General features: G+C 44.6%; 1 protein-coding gene across 1 annotated transcript in view; it reads right to left on the bottom strand.

Moving 5' to 3' along the window:
* LOC136883159 (cytochrome P450 4V2) overlaps positions 1 to 15,999 on the bottom strand; it is a 28,124-nt gene extending 12,125 nt beyond the window's left edge. The window contains exon 1 of the mRNA XM_067155339.2: positions 14,970 to 15,999. Within this exon, the coding sequence (XP_067011440.2) occupies positions 14,970 to 15,833 (864 nt within the window). The 5' untranslated portion in view covers positions 15,834 to 15,999. The remainder of the gene's footprint in view (positions 1 to 14,969) is intronic.
* Positions 16,000 to 16,219: the final 220 nt, after the last annotated feature.

Raw genomic sequence — 16,219 nt, 5'->3', positions numbered from 1 at the left:
CGGGTACCTTACAAAAGCAGGACAACATCCTGAAGCTACAATCCTTGGCATTCCAGCAATTCCTCTCTCTGTGATTTCAACACGTACACCAGAACAGTTAGTTTCAGGTCGGACTATCACAAAAGAGCCAAAAGAATTTCCAATTTAAGAATTTAAGAATTTTAAAGGACTACGTAATAAATGTGAAAAAGTGACAGTTATTAGGTGCAGTCCGCCTCTCTGGTGTAGTGGTTAGTGTGTTTAGCTGCCCCCCCCCCCTCCGGAGGCCCGATATTCGATTCCCGGCTCTGCCATGAAAAATGAAAGTGATGCGAGGGCTGGAAGGGCGTCCACTCAGCCTCGGGAGATAAATAGAGTAGAGAGGGTTTCGATTCGCACCTCATCCATCCTCGAAGTGGTTTTCTGTGGTTTCCCAGTTTTCCTCCACCCAAATGCCGAGATGGTACCTAACTCAAGGCCGCTTCCTACCCTCTTCCTTGCCTGCCCCTTCCGATCTTCCTATTCCCCCACAAGGTCCTTTTTCAGTATAGCAGGTAAAGCTGCCTGGATGAGGCACCGGTCCTCCCCCCAGTTGTATCCCGACCCAAAGTCTCACGTTCCAATACACTACTCTTGAGATGCTAGAGGCAGGATCGCTCGCCTGAGTCCGAGAGAAAAACCAACCCTGGAGGGTAAACGGATTAAGAAAGAAAGACTAATAATAATAATAATAATAATAATAATAATAATAATAATAATAATAATAATCGTCATCATCTCCGCCTACTTTCCGGGAAAGAAATCCAAAGGGATCTGGTTTATAGAGGAGGAACATGACCTACAAGAACTGGGGATCTCACATGAGGACATCTTGGAACGTGACTCTTTGAAAAAGAAACTTGGGGAAATACAGAGTTTTCAGCCAAAACCCAAAATGAAAACCGGCAAGAAGTGGACCAAAGAACGGAGGGATGCTCACCGAATAAGAATGCGGGAACACTGGGCAAATGTAAAAGATAGTAGGAGAAAGCGGTTGAAATAGCGTGGTCCATAGAAGAGCGAAACGAGAAACCTTCAAAACATGACGGTCAATGGGGTAAATATTTATTGAAAGATTTCCTTAATACAACATTCCTTGTACTTTATATTTTTACAATTTTCTTAAGTCACACCGACACATACAAGTCTTAGGGCAACGATGGGATGGGACATGGCTAGAAGTGGGAAGGAAAGGACCGTGGTCTGAATTAAGGTACAGCCCCAGCGTAAATGCCTGGTGTGAAAATGGGAAACCATGGAAAACCATCTCCGGGCTGCCGACAGTGGGGTTTGAACCCATTATCTCCTGAGTGCAAGCTGATACCTACGTGACCCAAACCACGCAGCCACTTACTCGGTGCGTTCCTTGTACAATTACCTTTTGGCACTATTGCAACTTTGACATTGCAACATTTAACTGGTCACGGCTGAAAACTGGCTGTCACGTCCCTTGAGGTTTATCGATCGTGATACCAAATGCCAAGCGAATTGGAAATTTATGGCTCATGACAGAAAATGGAAGTGTTTTATCTAACGTTCGGGGAATTAGAGCTCTCTGTCCAGCTTTATCTTCACTAATTATATCCAAATCTAAACAATTTCGTATACTTCTTAGAATTAGGCACTAATCTGGTTCGGTTTAGGAGCCGTTTGGAAACGTTCCGATTTCTAAGGAGTATAACTATGGCTCCAATTTTTTAAATAAAAATATGTGGAGGAAAATCATTAATTCAAGGAATTCATGGATTATGTAGAAAATTGAAGTAGCTAACTTTCATCTTCAGTATTACTTTTTTTTTTTACTTTTTTTTATTATACAACTTGCTCTACGTTGCAACGGCACAGATAGGTCTTATGGCGACGATGGAATAGGAAAGGCCTAGGAGTGGGAAGGAAACGGCCGTGGCCCGTGGCCTTAATTAAGGTACATTCCCAGCATTTTCCTGGTGTGAAAATGGGAAACCACGGAAAGCCATCTTCAGGGCTGCCAACAGTGGGGTTCGAACGCACCATCTCCCGAATACTGCATACTGGCCGCACTTAAGCGACTGCAGCTTAATTAAGGCCGCTTCCTTCCCACTCCTAGCCCTTTCCTGTCCCATCGCCGCCATAAGACCTATCTGTGTCGGTGCGACGTAAAGCCAATAGCAAGAATGATTTGGATCACGGGTTAGCTGGCTTTTTCAGTATATTTGTTAGAATTATTCCCAGTGAATTGGAAAAAGGCCAAGAAGAACAAGTCTAAACATTCAAAATGCTATGCCCATGCGTTCTCTGACTCCACCACACTACAGCCCGTTTAATTCAGTTCAGAGCGCCCAGGGTTCGATTCCCGGCCGGATCGAGGATTTTAACTTTGCCTGCTTACCTGCTCTAGCTCGCGGCTGAGTATTTGAGGTCGTCTCATTCGTTCATTTACATACAAACCACCACACAAACACGCAATAGTGAATACATTCCTCCACATAGGGCTGTCGTCAGGAAGGGCATCCGGCCATAAAACAGGGTCAATAGCATACAAAGTGCCAATCCCAGGTAAATGGGAAAAGGTAAGGAGGAATAATAATAATAAGAAGAAGAAGAATAAGAAAAAGAAGCTGAAGGTCGTTGCCGCGGCTGACCAAGGTTGACGCACTAAATTAATATCCATATCCGCAGGAGTAGGTTATTCTGCAACAGTTAAAAAAAACGGTTGTCTGCGCGCAAACTGTTTAGCGACAAGCGTTGTCTGATAGCAACTGTTTTGCCCAGCACCAATAGTAGAGTTGACCAGTATGACTTCTACTCCCCTCAGTATGATTTATACTCCCCTACTCCCCTTCCACCTCTCCTATCGTGCCTGCTGGTCAGCACTCTCACGGATCAGGCGGCCTTGAAGTACTGGCGAGCGTATTAACCAATTCGAATGCTACATTTTTTAATCATTTAAAAATATACAGCAAGAAATGTTTATGCTTTTCAAGACTCTCTGCAAATCTACAGGTCAAGAGCTTTCGTCAGAATGTTTTAGGATGTCAGTCCGTTCGGCCGTTCTCTTAAAACTGACGTAATAAAGATCAGCCTAGTGTTTTAAATATATAGATTAAAGAAATTAAAGGAAAGAATAAGCTGATAAGACAAGAGGGTTTGACAAATTGTGTTTTTTAATTATTCCTATAATTCCTAGCTTCAGGTGGCTGAAGTGGAAGTGTTTTCTCTGAAAAGTGGGAGGGGGGAGTACTAATCCCCTCTCGCAACCCCCCTAATCGCCGCTACTGATAATACACGTATGAAAACACCTGTTGACAGGTTATTCTCATCCCTACAACCGGGATAAAGAACAGGTATTAATTAGATACATCGAAAATATTTGTTTTAAAGGTGCCGCCATAGGAAGCAGAAGATCCGTACGGAACTTTTAGTACTGTTATACAGTCTGTAAGGAAAAAAGTATGCTTTGTTGTTATAATTATTCCCAGTGAATTGAGAAAAGGCCAAGAAGAACAAGTCTAAACATTAAAAATGCTATGCCCATGCGTTCTCAGAGTCCACCACACTACAGCCCGTTTAATTCAGTTCAGAGCGCCCGGAGTTCGATTCCCGGCCGAATCGAGGATTTTAACTTTGCCTGCTTTCTTGCTCTAGCTCGCGGCTGAGTATTTGTGTTCGTCTCATCACACGTGCTCATTTACATACAAACCACCACACAAACACGCAATAGTGAATACATTCCTCCACATAAGGCTGTCGTCAGGAAGGGCACCCGGCCATAAAACAGGGTCAGTAGCATACAAAATGCCAATCTCAGGTAAATGGGAAAAGGTAAGGAGGAATAATAATAAGAAGAAGAAGAAGAAGAAAAGAAGCTGAAGAATATTGATGATTAATTTAACCACTGTCCGTCTCTGTAGTGTAGTGGTTAGTGTGATTAGCTGCCAGCCCCAGAGGTCCGGAGTTCGATTCCAGGCTCTGCCACGAAATTTGAAAAGTGGTACGAGGTACAGGGTCCACTCAGCCTCGGGAGGTCAACTGAGTAGGAGGGGAGGGGGGGTCGATTCCCTCCTCAGCCATCCTCGAAGAGATTTTCCATGGTTTCCCACTTCTCCTCCAAGCAAATTCCGGTACGATACCTAACTTAAGGCCACGGCTGCTTCCTTCCCTCTTCCTTGCCTATCCCTTCCAATCGACCCATCCTCCACAAAGCCCTGTTCAGCACAGCAGTGAGGCAGCCCGGGAGCGGTACTGGTCCTCCTCCCCAGTTGTATCCCCAATCCAAAGTCTCACTCTCCAGAACACTGCCCTTGAGGCGGTGGAAGTGGGACCTCTCGCTGAGTCCGCGGGAAAAACCGACGCTGGATGTTAAACGGATGAAATGAAATGAAATGGCGTGTGGGTTTTAGTGCCGGGAGTGTCCGAGGACAAGTTCGCCTCGCCAGATGCAGGTCTTTTGATTTGACATCTGTAGGCGACCTGCGCGTCGTGATGAGGATGAAATGATGATGGAGACGACACATACACCCAGCCCCCGAGCCAGCGAAATTAACCAATTATAGTTAAAATTACGGACCCTGCCGGGAATCGAACCCGGGACCCCTGCGACCAAAGGCCAGCACGCTAACCGTTTAGCTATGGAGTCGGACAGTTAAACGGATAATTAAATGAAAATGAAATTTAACTACCGTGTAAACTCTCACTTGAAAATCAAAATATTTTGCAAATTATTATCACTCCATCACATACAATACTACAACAAATCCACTGACACGATTCAGTACGAAAATATGCAATGAACTGTAAACAATACCGCGTGCTTAACATGCATCTGACAGAGATCGATAGCTGCAGTCGATTAAGTGCGGGCAGTATTCGGGAGATAGTGGGTGCGAACCCCACTGTCGGCAACCCTGAAGATGGTTTTCAGTGGTTTCCCTTTTTTCACACCAGGCAAATGCTGGGGATGTACCTTAATTAAGGCCACAGACGCTTCCTTCCCACTCCTAGCCCTTTCCTGTCCCATCGTCGCCGTAAGACCTATGTCTGTCGGTGCGACGTAAAGCAACTTGCAAAAAAAAAAAAAAAAAAGCATGAATCTGAAGCTGAAGCGCCCACAACATGGCGATGCACGAAGGTGTTAAATATTCCGCATAGCATCAGCGAGTTTTGTGAGTCTGGATAAGTAATAATTATGTTGAGGTGTACGTTGTCTCTTCTACTGCCACTCATCTCCGATTACTGTTGCAATTGATGAGTTCGCTCTCAGTACCCGGTAACTTAGTTTAGGGCTGTTAGCTGTTGTTGTTGTTGTTGTTGTTGTTGTTGTTGTTGTTGTTGTTTATACATGAATATGTCTTAAGGCTGAGGGTTATCTGAAAATTACCTTTACGGAAATTAGCGTCCATGCAGGCTGTGATATAAAGTATGAATGAATGGCCAGACAACGTTACCTAGCAGCCGTGTGACAAGTGAGATCATATTACACATGCCCAGTATTTTGCAATGTCCAATGCACTCTGAGTAGCTTGTAGATAAGGCTCTGTGCAAGATGTTGGGCACAGAGGGCACTGAAGCATACGGATTGTTCTTGTCCACATTCACACCTTGTGTCTCTTGTACTGAACCGCATTTCTTCAAGTTATTCCTGAATCTTCCCACTCCTGATCGCAGCCCGTTCAGGGACTTCCACACCGCCAACTTTAATTAGGTCCAGGTGACAACTGCTCAGCTGCTAGCGTCCATCCGCGAAGGTGATGGGTCCTCGTCTTCCACAGCTCCAGCCTTGCCTTCTCTGGTGAGACGGTAAGCACCTTAGATGTCCTCAGGAACCTCCTCCGGAATTCAGACGTTGCCGAGGAGGGCTATGTCCATGCAGCGGGTGGGCGCTGTTTTGTTCCACTCTAAGGGTACGAACATACCGAAGATGCATCGCAGCTCGCGGTCGCGGTTTAGATCGCGGTCGATGCCTCGATGTCACCTCCTGGTAACTCAAACACACAGTTTTAAATGGAACAGTTCATATCAAAGATGCTCGCTTCCATTCACCATCGCGATTTACCAGGAGGTCTAGCTCGATGACAAGAAAGTCTGTGTTCTCATCGCTGTAGAACGGGAGGCATCGATGTAGCTTGCTCCTGATTGGCTTTCCCGGATTGAAATCACACGATATATCCCCCCGTTCTACTGTGCCCTTGATCCGGGTGTTCAGAGCCAGCGTGTGCATTCGTGTGGTAGTTATTGTACTTCACAGTATCAGTTTTTGATTCCACATTGTTGTATATGTATTGGAACGTCTCAAGGAACACTCTCATGTATGAATGGAATCTGTCCGCGTGGTGTTTCAGTTCTTCAAATAAGTTGTGATATTCCCCCAGCGCCTGCCTTCTTTTATTTATAGGATGAGCATTCCACTGGCGGGCTGACTGATTTGAAAGTAGCCACCATCGTGTGCTTATGCACAATGAATCACTATCTCCACTGTGTACTTGTAAAAGCTCAGCAATGGAGGATAAATTATCTTTAATTTGAACGCGGAGATTACGTCCACTCACGTTAAACACATCTCAGAACACTGAAAGGTAAACCTCCCCGGTATGTTCACCCTCCATCGACCGCGACGTAAACCTCGACCGCGACTGCGAGCTGCGATGCATCTTCGGTATGTTCGTACCCTAAGCCTCTCCCTCCTGGCAGCTACTTCACAGGGTGGCGCTATTCGAGCCAGGTAATAGAGCGTATCTCTCAGATTAGGCTTGAAAGAATCTGTAATCAACCTACAGGTTTCATTGTGAGCCGTATCTGCCTGTCTGGCATGAGACGAACTGTACCGGACTGGGGAAGCATATTCAGCAGCAGAAAATCATAGTGCCATTGCTGAAGTTCGAATTGTTTGAGAGTGAGAGCCCCATTGTGACCCTGCCAATTTGTGAAGAAGATGGTTTCGTGTGGAGATTTTCATCTTATTCCTCTTACAACGGGTTTGGAACGTAAAAGTTCTCCCAGATAATGAAAGCTGCGAGGTATTTTAGAGTGTGACAGTGCTGCAATTGGATATCTGACTATTCTAGACGTAACTCACGATGAACTTCCCCATTCCTTAAATGGAAAGCACATACTTGTGCCTAAGAAGGATTGGGTCTGAGTTAGTTCTGATTGTAGTACCTTAAAAGCTTACTAAGGGCAGTTGTCAGATTTCTCTCTACGGACTTATGCACTAAGGGCTAGAACATCTGCATATCAGAAGCTTCTTGTACTTGGGGTCAACGACTGGTCTTGGTATGGATGTTGAAGAGAACTGAAGGCAAGACGCTCCCCTGAGGTAAGCCAAATTTTCTGTGCTCTCCAATGACTGCGCTGACTTGGAAGTCAACAAAAAATCCTGTGGTTCTGAAGGAGAGTGCTGATCAGTCTAGTTAGATGGAAGTCCTTAGTTAGATTGAACACCTTGACATGGAGTAACACAGGAGCGTCGGTTGGCGACCACGGGGCTCTTAGCTGAGCCCTGACATTGCTTCCACTTCCTTGTACCAGGCTCGTCACTTTCATCTATCCTATCCGACCTCCCTTGGTCAACTCTTGTTCTTTTCTGACCCCGACGGTATTAGGTTCCCGAGGCCTAGGGAGTCCTTCCTTTCGTGACCCTTGTCTTTCTTTGGCCGATGTCTTCGTTTTTCGAAGCGTCAGATCCCTTCCATTGTTTTCTCTCTTGTTAGTGTTATGTAGAAGATGGTTGGCTAGTTGTATTTCCTCTTAAAACAATAATCACCACCACCTGTGATGTAAAGTATGGATGGATAACCAGACAAGGTTACCTAGCAACCGTACAGGCTGTCTTATGACTGGCAGTCACCTGAAATTATTGATACAAAATGTTATCTAGTAACCGTTGATGAATGGCCATGACTGAGAGAATATGACATATTCATATTTCACAAAGGGAAAAGTTTTTCTTTTCTTTTCTTTTCTTTTCTTTTCTTTTCTTTTCTTTTCTTTTCTTTTCTTTTCTTTTCTCGTCACTGACGGCACGGCTGGCTCGATGCGTCACTCTAATCAGCCTTGACAATCGCTAGCATAAGCTAGTTAGAGGAAGTACAACTAGGCAACCATACTCTATATAACACTAATCAGAGAGAAGAAATGGAAGGGATCCGATACTTCGAAAAATGAAGGTATCGGCCAAAGGAAGACAAGGGCCACGAAGGGCGTGAAAATGAAAGACTCCCTAGCCCCCTGAAACCTAATAGCGTCGGGGTCGGAAAAGAACAAGAGTTGACCAAGGGAGATCGGATAGGATAGATGAAAGTGAGGGACCTGGCATGGGTAATTGGAAGCAATTCCAGGACTCCGCTAAGAACTGCGTGGTCGCCAACCCACGCTCCAAAGTTCAGAGCCTTGGGGCCCCTTTTAGTCACCTTTATGCCAGCCAGGGGATACCGTGGATATTATTCTACCGCCCCCACCCACAGGGGGATGTAATTGGAAAGTGTCTCCTTAATGCCGGTGGGGCGCTGGTAGCACATGATACTGACAAAGAGCTGTGTACCGTAATTATCGTATTTCCAGTCTCAGATATATTGTTTTGTTGTTTTAGTGTTGCTAATGGGTTCGTAATAAGGTGTTTGCTATTGAGAAATGACGCGCTAATTCGTTTGGTTTTTATTGTATAGTAATTTTTTTTAATATTTCCTGCAGACAAGGGCAAATATAATGAGTGACTGAGAACTATGTGTCGCAATAACTTCGTCCCAAGCAGTAATTCTCCTTGTAATGTTGTCTGTAGCCTTCATTTAAAGAAATGTTTATTCATCTGTACGCAAAATTAGGAGACAAAAGAAAGGTTCTGTACCATCACTGGTGGTGGTGGTAGTGTATTGTAGTGTATTAAGAGGAAGTACAACTAGGCAACCATCCTCTATATAACACTAATCAGAGAGAAAACTGGAAGGGACCCTACACTTTGAAACATGAAGGTATCGGTCAAAGGAATTCGAGGGCCATGAAAGGCGTGAAAATGAAAGAAAGACTCCTTAGGCCTCGCAACCTAATTACGTCGGGGTCGGGAAGGAACAAGAGTTGGCTAAGGGAGGTCGGATAGCCTAGACGAAAGTGCGGAGCCTAGCACAAGTGGCAGAAATACCAGGACTCAGCTGAGGGCTCCGTGGTCGCCAACCCACGCTCCCAAGTTCAGATCCTCTGCGACTCCCTTTTAGTTGCCTCCTACGACAGGCAGGGCATACCGTGGGTTTTTACCATCAGTGTTCCCTAACTATCCTACTTATAATATGACATTATGGGAGTTGATTCCTCGTCGCAATACTAGGCAAAGGTATATTTTTCATCTGCCTAAAGTGAGAACTGTGGCTGGGGCTAACTCGTGGGTTCTGAGGGCACTAACATCACTGAATGAGGTGGGAGAATCAGTGGATCTTTTCCACTCACCCCCGTCTAAAATCAGACGTACCCTAGCGACCTCATGAATGTAAGGCCCTCTCTGTAAAATATGTGTATATAAATGTTTCTAGATGTAATTTAATAATGTTAATTATTTAAGGAGATTCAGTTTTATTTATTTATTTATTTATTTATTTATTTATTTATTTATTTATTTATTTATTTATTTATTTATTTATTTATTTATTTATTTATTTATTTATTTTAAGGTGTTGTAAATATGCATATATAAAGGTCTCTAGATTTAGTTTGAACATTGTTATTATTTTAGGAACTTAGTGTTATTCATTTAAGGTTTATTTGTTGCATATTATGTTTTATTTGTTCATCTTTAATTGGACAAATCACCTGTTGATGATAGATAAATCTATCTATCTATCTATCTATCTATCTATCTATCTATCTATCTATCTATCTATCTATCTATGGCTATTACGAAGCATCCACAAAGAAAAAAAATTTTTTTTTAAAGGAACTCAAGAGTTGAAGCTGCTTATGGTTTTCAAAATTCCGATGCAATCTGTTCAAGATCCAATGATGAAAGCACAGGCAATTTTGAATCTAAAATTGATAAGGGTGATGATCACGATAATAATAATAATAATAATAATAATAATAATAATAATAATAATAATAATAATAATAATGGCGCGTGGTCTCCGGAGAGGCCTCGTTCAATCTTTCGAGTTGACGTCTTATAGGCGACCTGCTCGTCCATGAGTATCTATTCATATATGATGAATTCTAATAATGAAGGCGGCACACACAGTCAGCCCCGAGCCATCCAAATTAAGCAATGAAGGTTAAAATCCCTGACCCGTTCGGAAATCGAACCCAAGACTTCTAGGATCAAAGGCCAGTACGCTTAGCATTTAGCCATGGCACCGGGTACCCAGACTGATGCCTCAGACATTGAAAAAATGAAAAAAAAAAACAACTATAAACCGGTTGCGTGTGAAAGTAACTGAACTGTACTTTACAAGAGAAACAGGAATAACTGGCAAAGCTATAAATACAACTTAGTGACATCAACAACGATACTTTCTACAGTAAATTAGAGGTTTTGAAGAAAAAACAGCTTACGAAGTTTTTACTTAAAATAATCTTCTCTCGGTGACTTCCTTTATGTAAAACGCCAGTAAAACATATGAAACCGGGCGAGTTGGCCGTGCGGTTAGAGGCGCGCGGCTGTGAGCTTGCATCCGGGAGATAGTGGGTTCGAATCCCACTGTCGGCAGCACTGAAGATGGTTTTCCGTGGTTTCCCATTTTCACACCAGGCAAATGCTGGGGCTGTAACTTAATTAAGGCCACGGCCGCTTCCTTCCAACTCCTAGACCTTTCCTTTCCCATCGTCGCCATAAGACCTATCTGTGTCGGTACGACGTAAAGCCACTAGCAAAAAAAAAAAAAAAAACAACAACATATGAACGAAATGTAAACAGAAAGTATACATTAAACTTAAATAGGATTGTATTGACATATTTCTGTTGTCCAAATATTTATTTTTTTCAGGAAGCTACGCTGAATATTTCAGTAGAAAAGAATAAAGAAGGCCCACCTCTGTGGTGTAGGCCTACTGGTTGGTGTGATTACCTGCCACCCCCGGAGACCCGGGTTCGATTTCCGGCTCTGCCACGAAATTTGAAAAAATGTGGTACGAGGACTGGAACGGGGTCTACTCAGCCTCAAGAGGTCAGCTGAGTTGAGGGGAGTTCGATTCCCATCTCATCCACCCTCGAAGTGATTTTCTGTGTTTTCCCACTTCTTCTCCTTCCCTTTTCCTTGTGTATCCCTTCTAATCTTCCCATCCGCTCCACAAGGCCCTTGTTCAGCATTGCAGGTTAGACAGCCTGGGTGAGGCACTGGTCCTCCTTCCCAATTGTATCCCCGACCCAAAGTCTCACGCACCACGACACTGCCCTTGAGGCGAAAGAGGTCGGATCCCTCTCCGAGTCCGGGGGACAAACCAACCCTTTGAAATGAAAACTGGTCGCTAGGGACATCCTCATGTGTCATCTGTGGTAACAGGTGTCGAGCTGCGTGTTTCATTCAATGTATGAAAAACAAGTGGTACTCGCAGCACGACAATAATTATTTTAAAGAAACTCAGTTCGCCATCGTAATTCAGAAACTACAGTGAATGACCTCGGGAGCTACATTTTATTTCCAGTTATCAAAATTTCGAAATATGGAGAATATCGTTTTTGAGCACGTATAGCACATTATTGAATCATATGTATCTACGGGCTGATACTGAATACATTATTTTTAACAATACTGTATTTTAAAATATACAAATAAATTCTATTTTACGGCAACACTTTAAATGTAGCCGCCTCTGTGGTGTAGTGGTTAGCGTGATTAGCTGCCACCCCCGGAAGTCCGGGTTCGATTCCCGGCTCTGCCACGAAATTTGAAAAGTGGTACGAGGGCTGGAACGGGGTCCACTCAGCCTCGGGAGGTCAACTGAGTAGAGGTGGGTTCGATTCCCACCTCAGCCATCCTGGAAGTGGTTTTCCGTGGTTTCCCACTTCTCCTCCAGGCGAATGCCGGGATGGTACCTAACTTAACCACGGCCGCTTCCTTCCCTCTTCCTTGCCTATCCCTTCCAATCTTCCCATCCCTCCACAAGGTCCCTGTTCAGCATAGCAGGTGAGGCGGCTGGGCGAGGTACTGGTCATACTCCCCAGTTGTATCCCCCGACCAAGAGTCTGAAGCTCCAGGACACTGCCCTTGAGGCGGTAGAGGTGGGATCCCTCGCTAAGTCCGAGGGAAAAACCGAACCTGGAGGGTAAACAGATGGTGATGACTTTAAATATAACGCTTATTATAGTAACTTTTTGGAAGACAAGATACAGTACATCCAGTAGTAAAACAAGAAACATACCTCCGTTAACACGTTGGGGGAAAAATACGTTAGTCTCTTCTGTTTGTCACTGTTAACCTTTTCTCCCTTCACGTTGTAACTTCTCGTTAACACCTCGCAGCCGAGATTGGTAAATGGAGCTTGTCATCCGCGACTTCAGGGGTTGCTTTCGTACGTGACCGGTAATTAATTCGCACCGGAGAAACAGCGAGGCTTCGCCGATTTTCCTTATCACCAGAAGTTTTAGTTTTTCGGCTTCCCTCACATTAGCGCCCAGCATCAATATAAAGCTTTCTTTACTTGTTATCTGTTCCTCACAAACCACAAATGCCGTACTGCACAGTTATGTTGCACAAAATTCGAGTTACAGCGCATTTTTTTTTTTTTCAAGAGAGGAAAGGTTTGCTTCGAAAAATCGAGAAATTCGTGTAACCGTGAAGAATAGGACAGACGGCCGCTAAATTTAAGTTACTTCGAGATATTGAAAATTCGAGTAATCGAGGTTCGAGATATCGAGGTTTGAGATATCGAGGTTCGACTGTACTTGAAAATTTGATAGTAAACTTATCCGCAGTCACAGCCACATAATTTACTATATGGGGTTTAAATTTGATCAGCTGTCTTGGGACTCGTGATAGCGTGAGGGTTTATAGGCGGCAGCCTGTTGTACTCTGCCTATTGGGTAATCCGGCACTGGTTTTCGGAGACGTCCGAGGTACCGAAATGTTTTCCTGCAGGAGTTCTTTTACGTGCCAGTAAATCTTCTTAATCTGTTTACTCTCCGGGGTTGCTTTTCCCTCGGACTCAGCGAGGGATCCCACCTCTACCGCCTCAAGGACAGTGTCCTGGAGCATGAGACATTGGGTCAGAAGATACAACTGGGGAGAATGACCAATACCTCGCCCAGGCGGCCTCACTTGCTATGCTGAACAGGGTTCTTGTGGGGGGATGGGAAGATTGGAGGGGTTAGGCAAGGAAGGGGGAAGAAAGAGGCCGCGGCCTTAAATCAGGTTCCATCCCGGCATTTGCCTGGAGGAGAAGTGGGAAATCACAGAAAATCACTTCCAGGATGGCTGAGGTGGGAATCGAACCCACCTCTACTCATTTGACCTCCCGAGGCTGAGTGGACCCCGATCCAGCCGTCGTACCACTTTTCAAATTTCTTGGCAGAGCTGGGAATCGAATCCGGGCCTCAGGGGGGTGGCAGCTAATCACACTAACCACTACACCACAGAGGCGGACGCCAGTAAATCTACGCTCATGAAATTGCCTCATAGCTCCTTCAAATAACACCGGACTGAGCCGGGATCGAACCTGCCGACTTGTGCTCAGAATCCCAGTGCTCTACCGCCTGAGCTGCTCATATCAGCAAACGAAATTAAATATCTAGTCGGCCTTTCTCTTTTAACCATGAATTATGTAATACTGTTTTCCCCTGAAGTAAATGGATGTTAATAAAAACTTTAAAGATTTGATAATATTTGACTTTATTACATGTTTTATTAAAATTTGGGCCCGCCTCTGTGGTGTAGTGGTTAGAGTGATTAGCTGGCACTCCCGGAGGCTCGGGTTCGATTCCCGGCTCTGCCACGAAATTTGAAAAGTGGTACGAGGGCTGTAACGGGGTCCACTCATTCTCGGGAGGTCAACTGAGTAGAGGTGGGCTCAATTCCCACCTCGGCCATCCTCAAAGTAGTTTTCCGTGGTTTCTTACTTCTTCGCCAGGCAAAATGCCGGGATGGTACCTAACTTAAGGCCACGGCCTCTTCTTTCCCTTTTCCTTGCCTCTCCCTTCCAATCTTCCCCTGTTCCTTGGTTTTGATATTTTAGCGTCGGACCAGTTCGATTCCACCGCCTGTGCTAACCGGGATCCCTCGCTAAGTCCGAGGGAAAAACCGACCCTGGAGGATAAACAGATTGAGAAAGAAATATTAAAATTTGAAGGTAATTAAATACTTTTTTTTTTTTTTTTTTTTTTTTTTTTTTTTACAATTTGCTTTACGTCTGTGACGTGGTCAATTGCCTATGGGCCATACGGAGTTTCATCCGGCACTGCCGAAGACCGTAAAAGCAATAATATTATCATCATATTTCGTTAACACCTGTCATGCGGTACAGTCGTCCCCGCCGAGTAGCGCACATGCGTCTTACCTGAAAGCCCCGGTTCGATTCACGGCCACATTGAAGAATTTTACCTGGATCTGAGGGCTTGTTCGAAGTCTACTCAGCCTACGAGATTACAATTGAGGAGCTCTCTGACGGTGAAATTAATAGCGGCCTCAGTCTAGAGAGCAAAGAATAACTCCCGAGATGATTCGTCGTGCTGACCACACGACATCTCAAAATCTGAGCAGCGGTCGCTTGGTAGGCCATGGCCCTTCAGGGCTGTTGCGCCATGAGGTTTAGTTTTATCATGTGGTATACATATTCTCCATCAGAACTTGCGGTCATGACTCCGATATAGTCCCGTTCGAATTTTTCGTATCTGAAAATCTTAAGGCACCACACTCGGGGAACTGGAGTTGGAAAATGATGAAGACGATGATGATGACCTTAAGGGATTGTTGCAGAGAACTCCTTGGCTGCAGAAAAACTAACCCATCAACGACGAGAATAGCACATAGTTAACCCAAAATTAAGTCTTAAAACCGTTCTCTTACCTTGATAAATCTATCCATGTAATCCATTCTGCCGAGGTCCTCGGCGGTTACCGGCCGCCTCCAGTCCTCACTGAAGATCTCCCTGAGTTCCTGAACCACTTTCACTTGAAGGTCAGGATGCAGGCCCAGCATAACGAGAACGAAGTTTAGAGAAGTGGCCAACGTGCCATGAGCAGTAGCTATCGCAGTACACACCTCGTCTGTCATCTTCTTGGACACCAGATTACCCTCCTCTGCAGAAACACGAATTAAGACATCCAGAAACGATTGCCTTTTACCTTCAGTACCTTTCTTTATCCTTGAGGCAATCGTTTCTTCAACGAAATTTCGGAAAACTTTCTCGACAATCTTCTGTTCTCTTCCTCTAGATGTAAGGTAGTACAGATAGTCAAAAGACAGCCAAGGTCTAACAGACCGCTCGTTGAATAATGCTAACATTCTCTCAGTATTTTGAATGAAAGGATCCCCTTTGTTTTTCTGTGCATTGACATTAATGCCAATAATAGTTTCCCAGACTGCATCCAAAATGCATAACCCTACGATAGGGTAAGGATCAAACGGAGAACCATCAGCTAGCAAGGTCAGTTTGGTGATTAAAGTTTGCGAGTGATTGTTGAACTCTTCCAAGTACTTTTCCAATACATCAGAATTGAAAAGACGATCAATAGTTTTGCGTTGCTTTCTCCACTGTTCTCCTCCGTTCGCATCAAGTTCACTTCCTAAAAATCTAGTCATAACTTTCTCCAGGTAACAATCAGTATTGAGCAGTCCGTGTTTAGCGAGAATTTCCACGTCTTCCGGTTTAGTGACCACCACGTACAAGGATGGTCCTACCCAGATACGAAATGGGCTAAACATGTGCATCGTCACTAACACTCGAGCTACTGATAACGACTTGTCAGCGTCGTACAGAGACAAATTCGCGTTCCCTAGCAACGGTATTGTTGGCGGGCCTGGTAGGTGGCGTGACAGTTCCCGGCGGTGACGCCCTGACCACCAGATCTTAAGGATGACAAGGGTTAACGCGACCAGTGCCAGACCCAACATGCTTGCGCGGGAGACGTGAAACTACTGAGCATGTTCACTTACTTTCACGACGAGAGCGATGTTGTTTTATTTCCACAGCTCGCTCTCCTTGGCCTTGTTCCGCTCCTCAACGAGAAAGACTACCGTATAAACAAGACCTCTAGTTAAAAGGTGGCTGGGTCAATGATCGCAGCAGTGCGTTCGTTTTAGAGCCTGTTCAGGGT

Source organism: Anabrus simplex, chromosome 11 (genome assembly GCF_040414725.1).
Source record: "Anabrus simplex isolate iqAnaSimp1 chromosome 11, ASM4041472v1, whole genome shotgun sequence".
Taxonomy (NCBI): domain Eukaryota; kingdom Metazoa; phylum Arthropoda; class Insecta; order Orthoptera; family Tettigoniidae; genus Anabrus; species Anabrus simplex.
The sequence above is the reverse complement of the archived record's forward strand: the minus strand, read 5'-3'. Positions and strand labels throughout refer to the sequence as shown.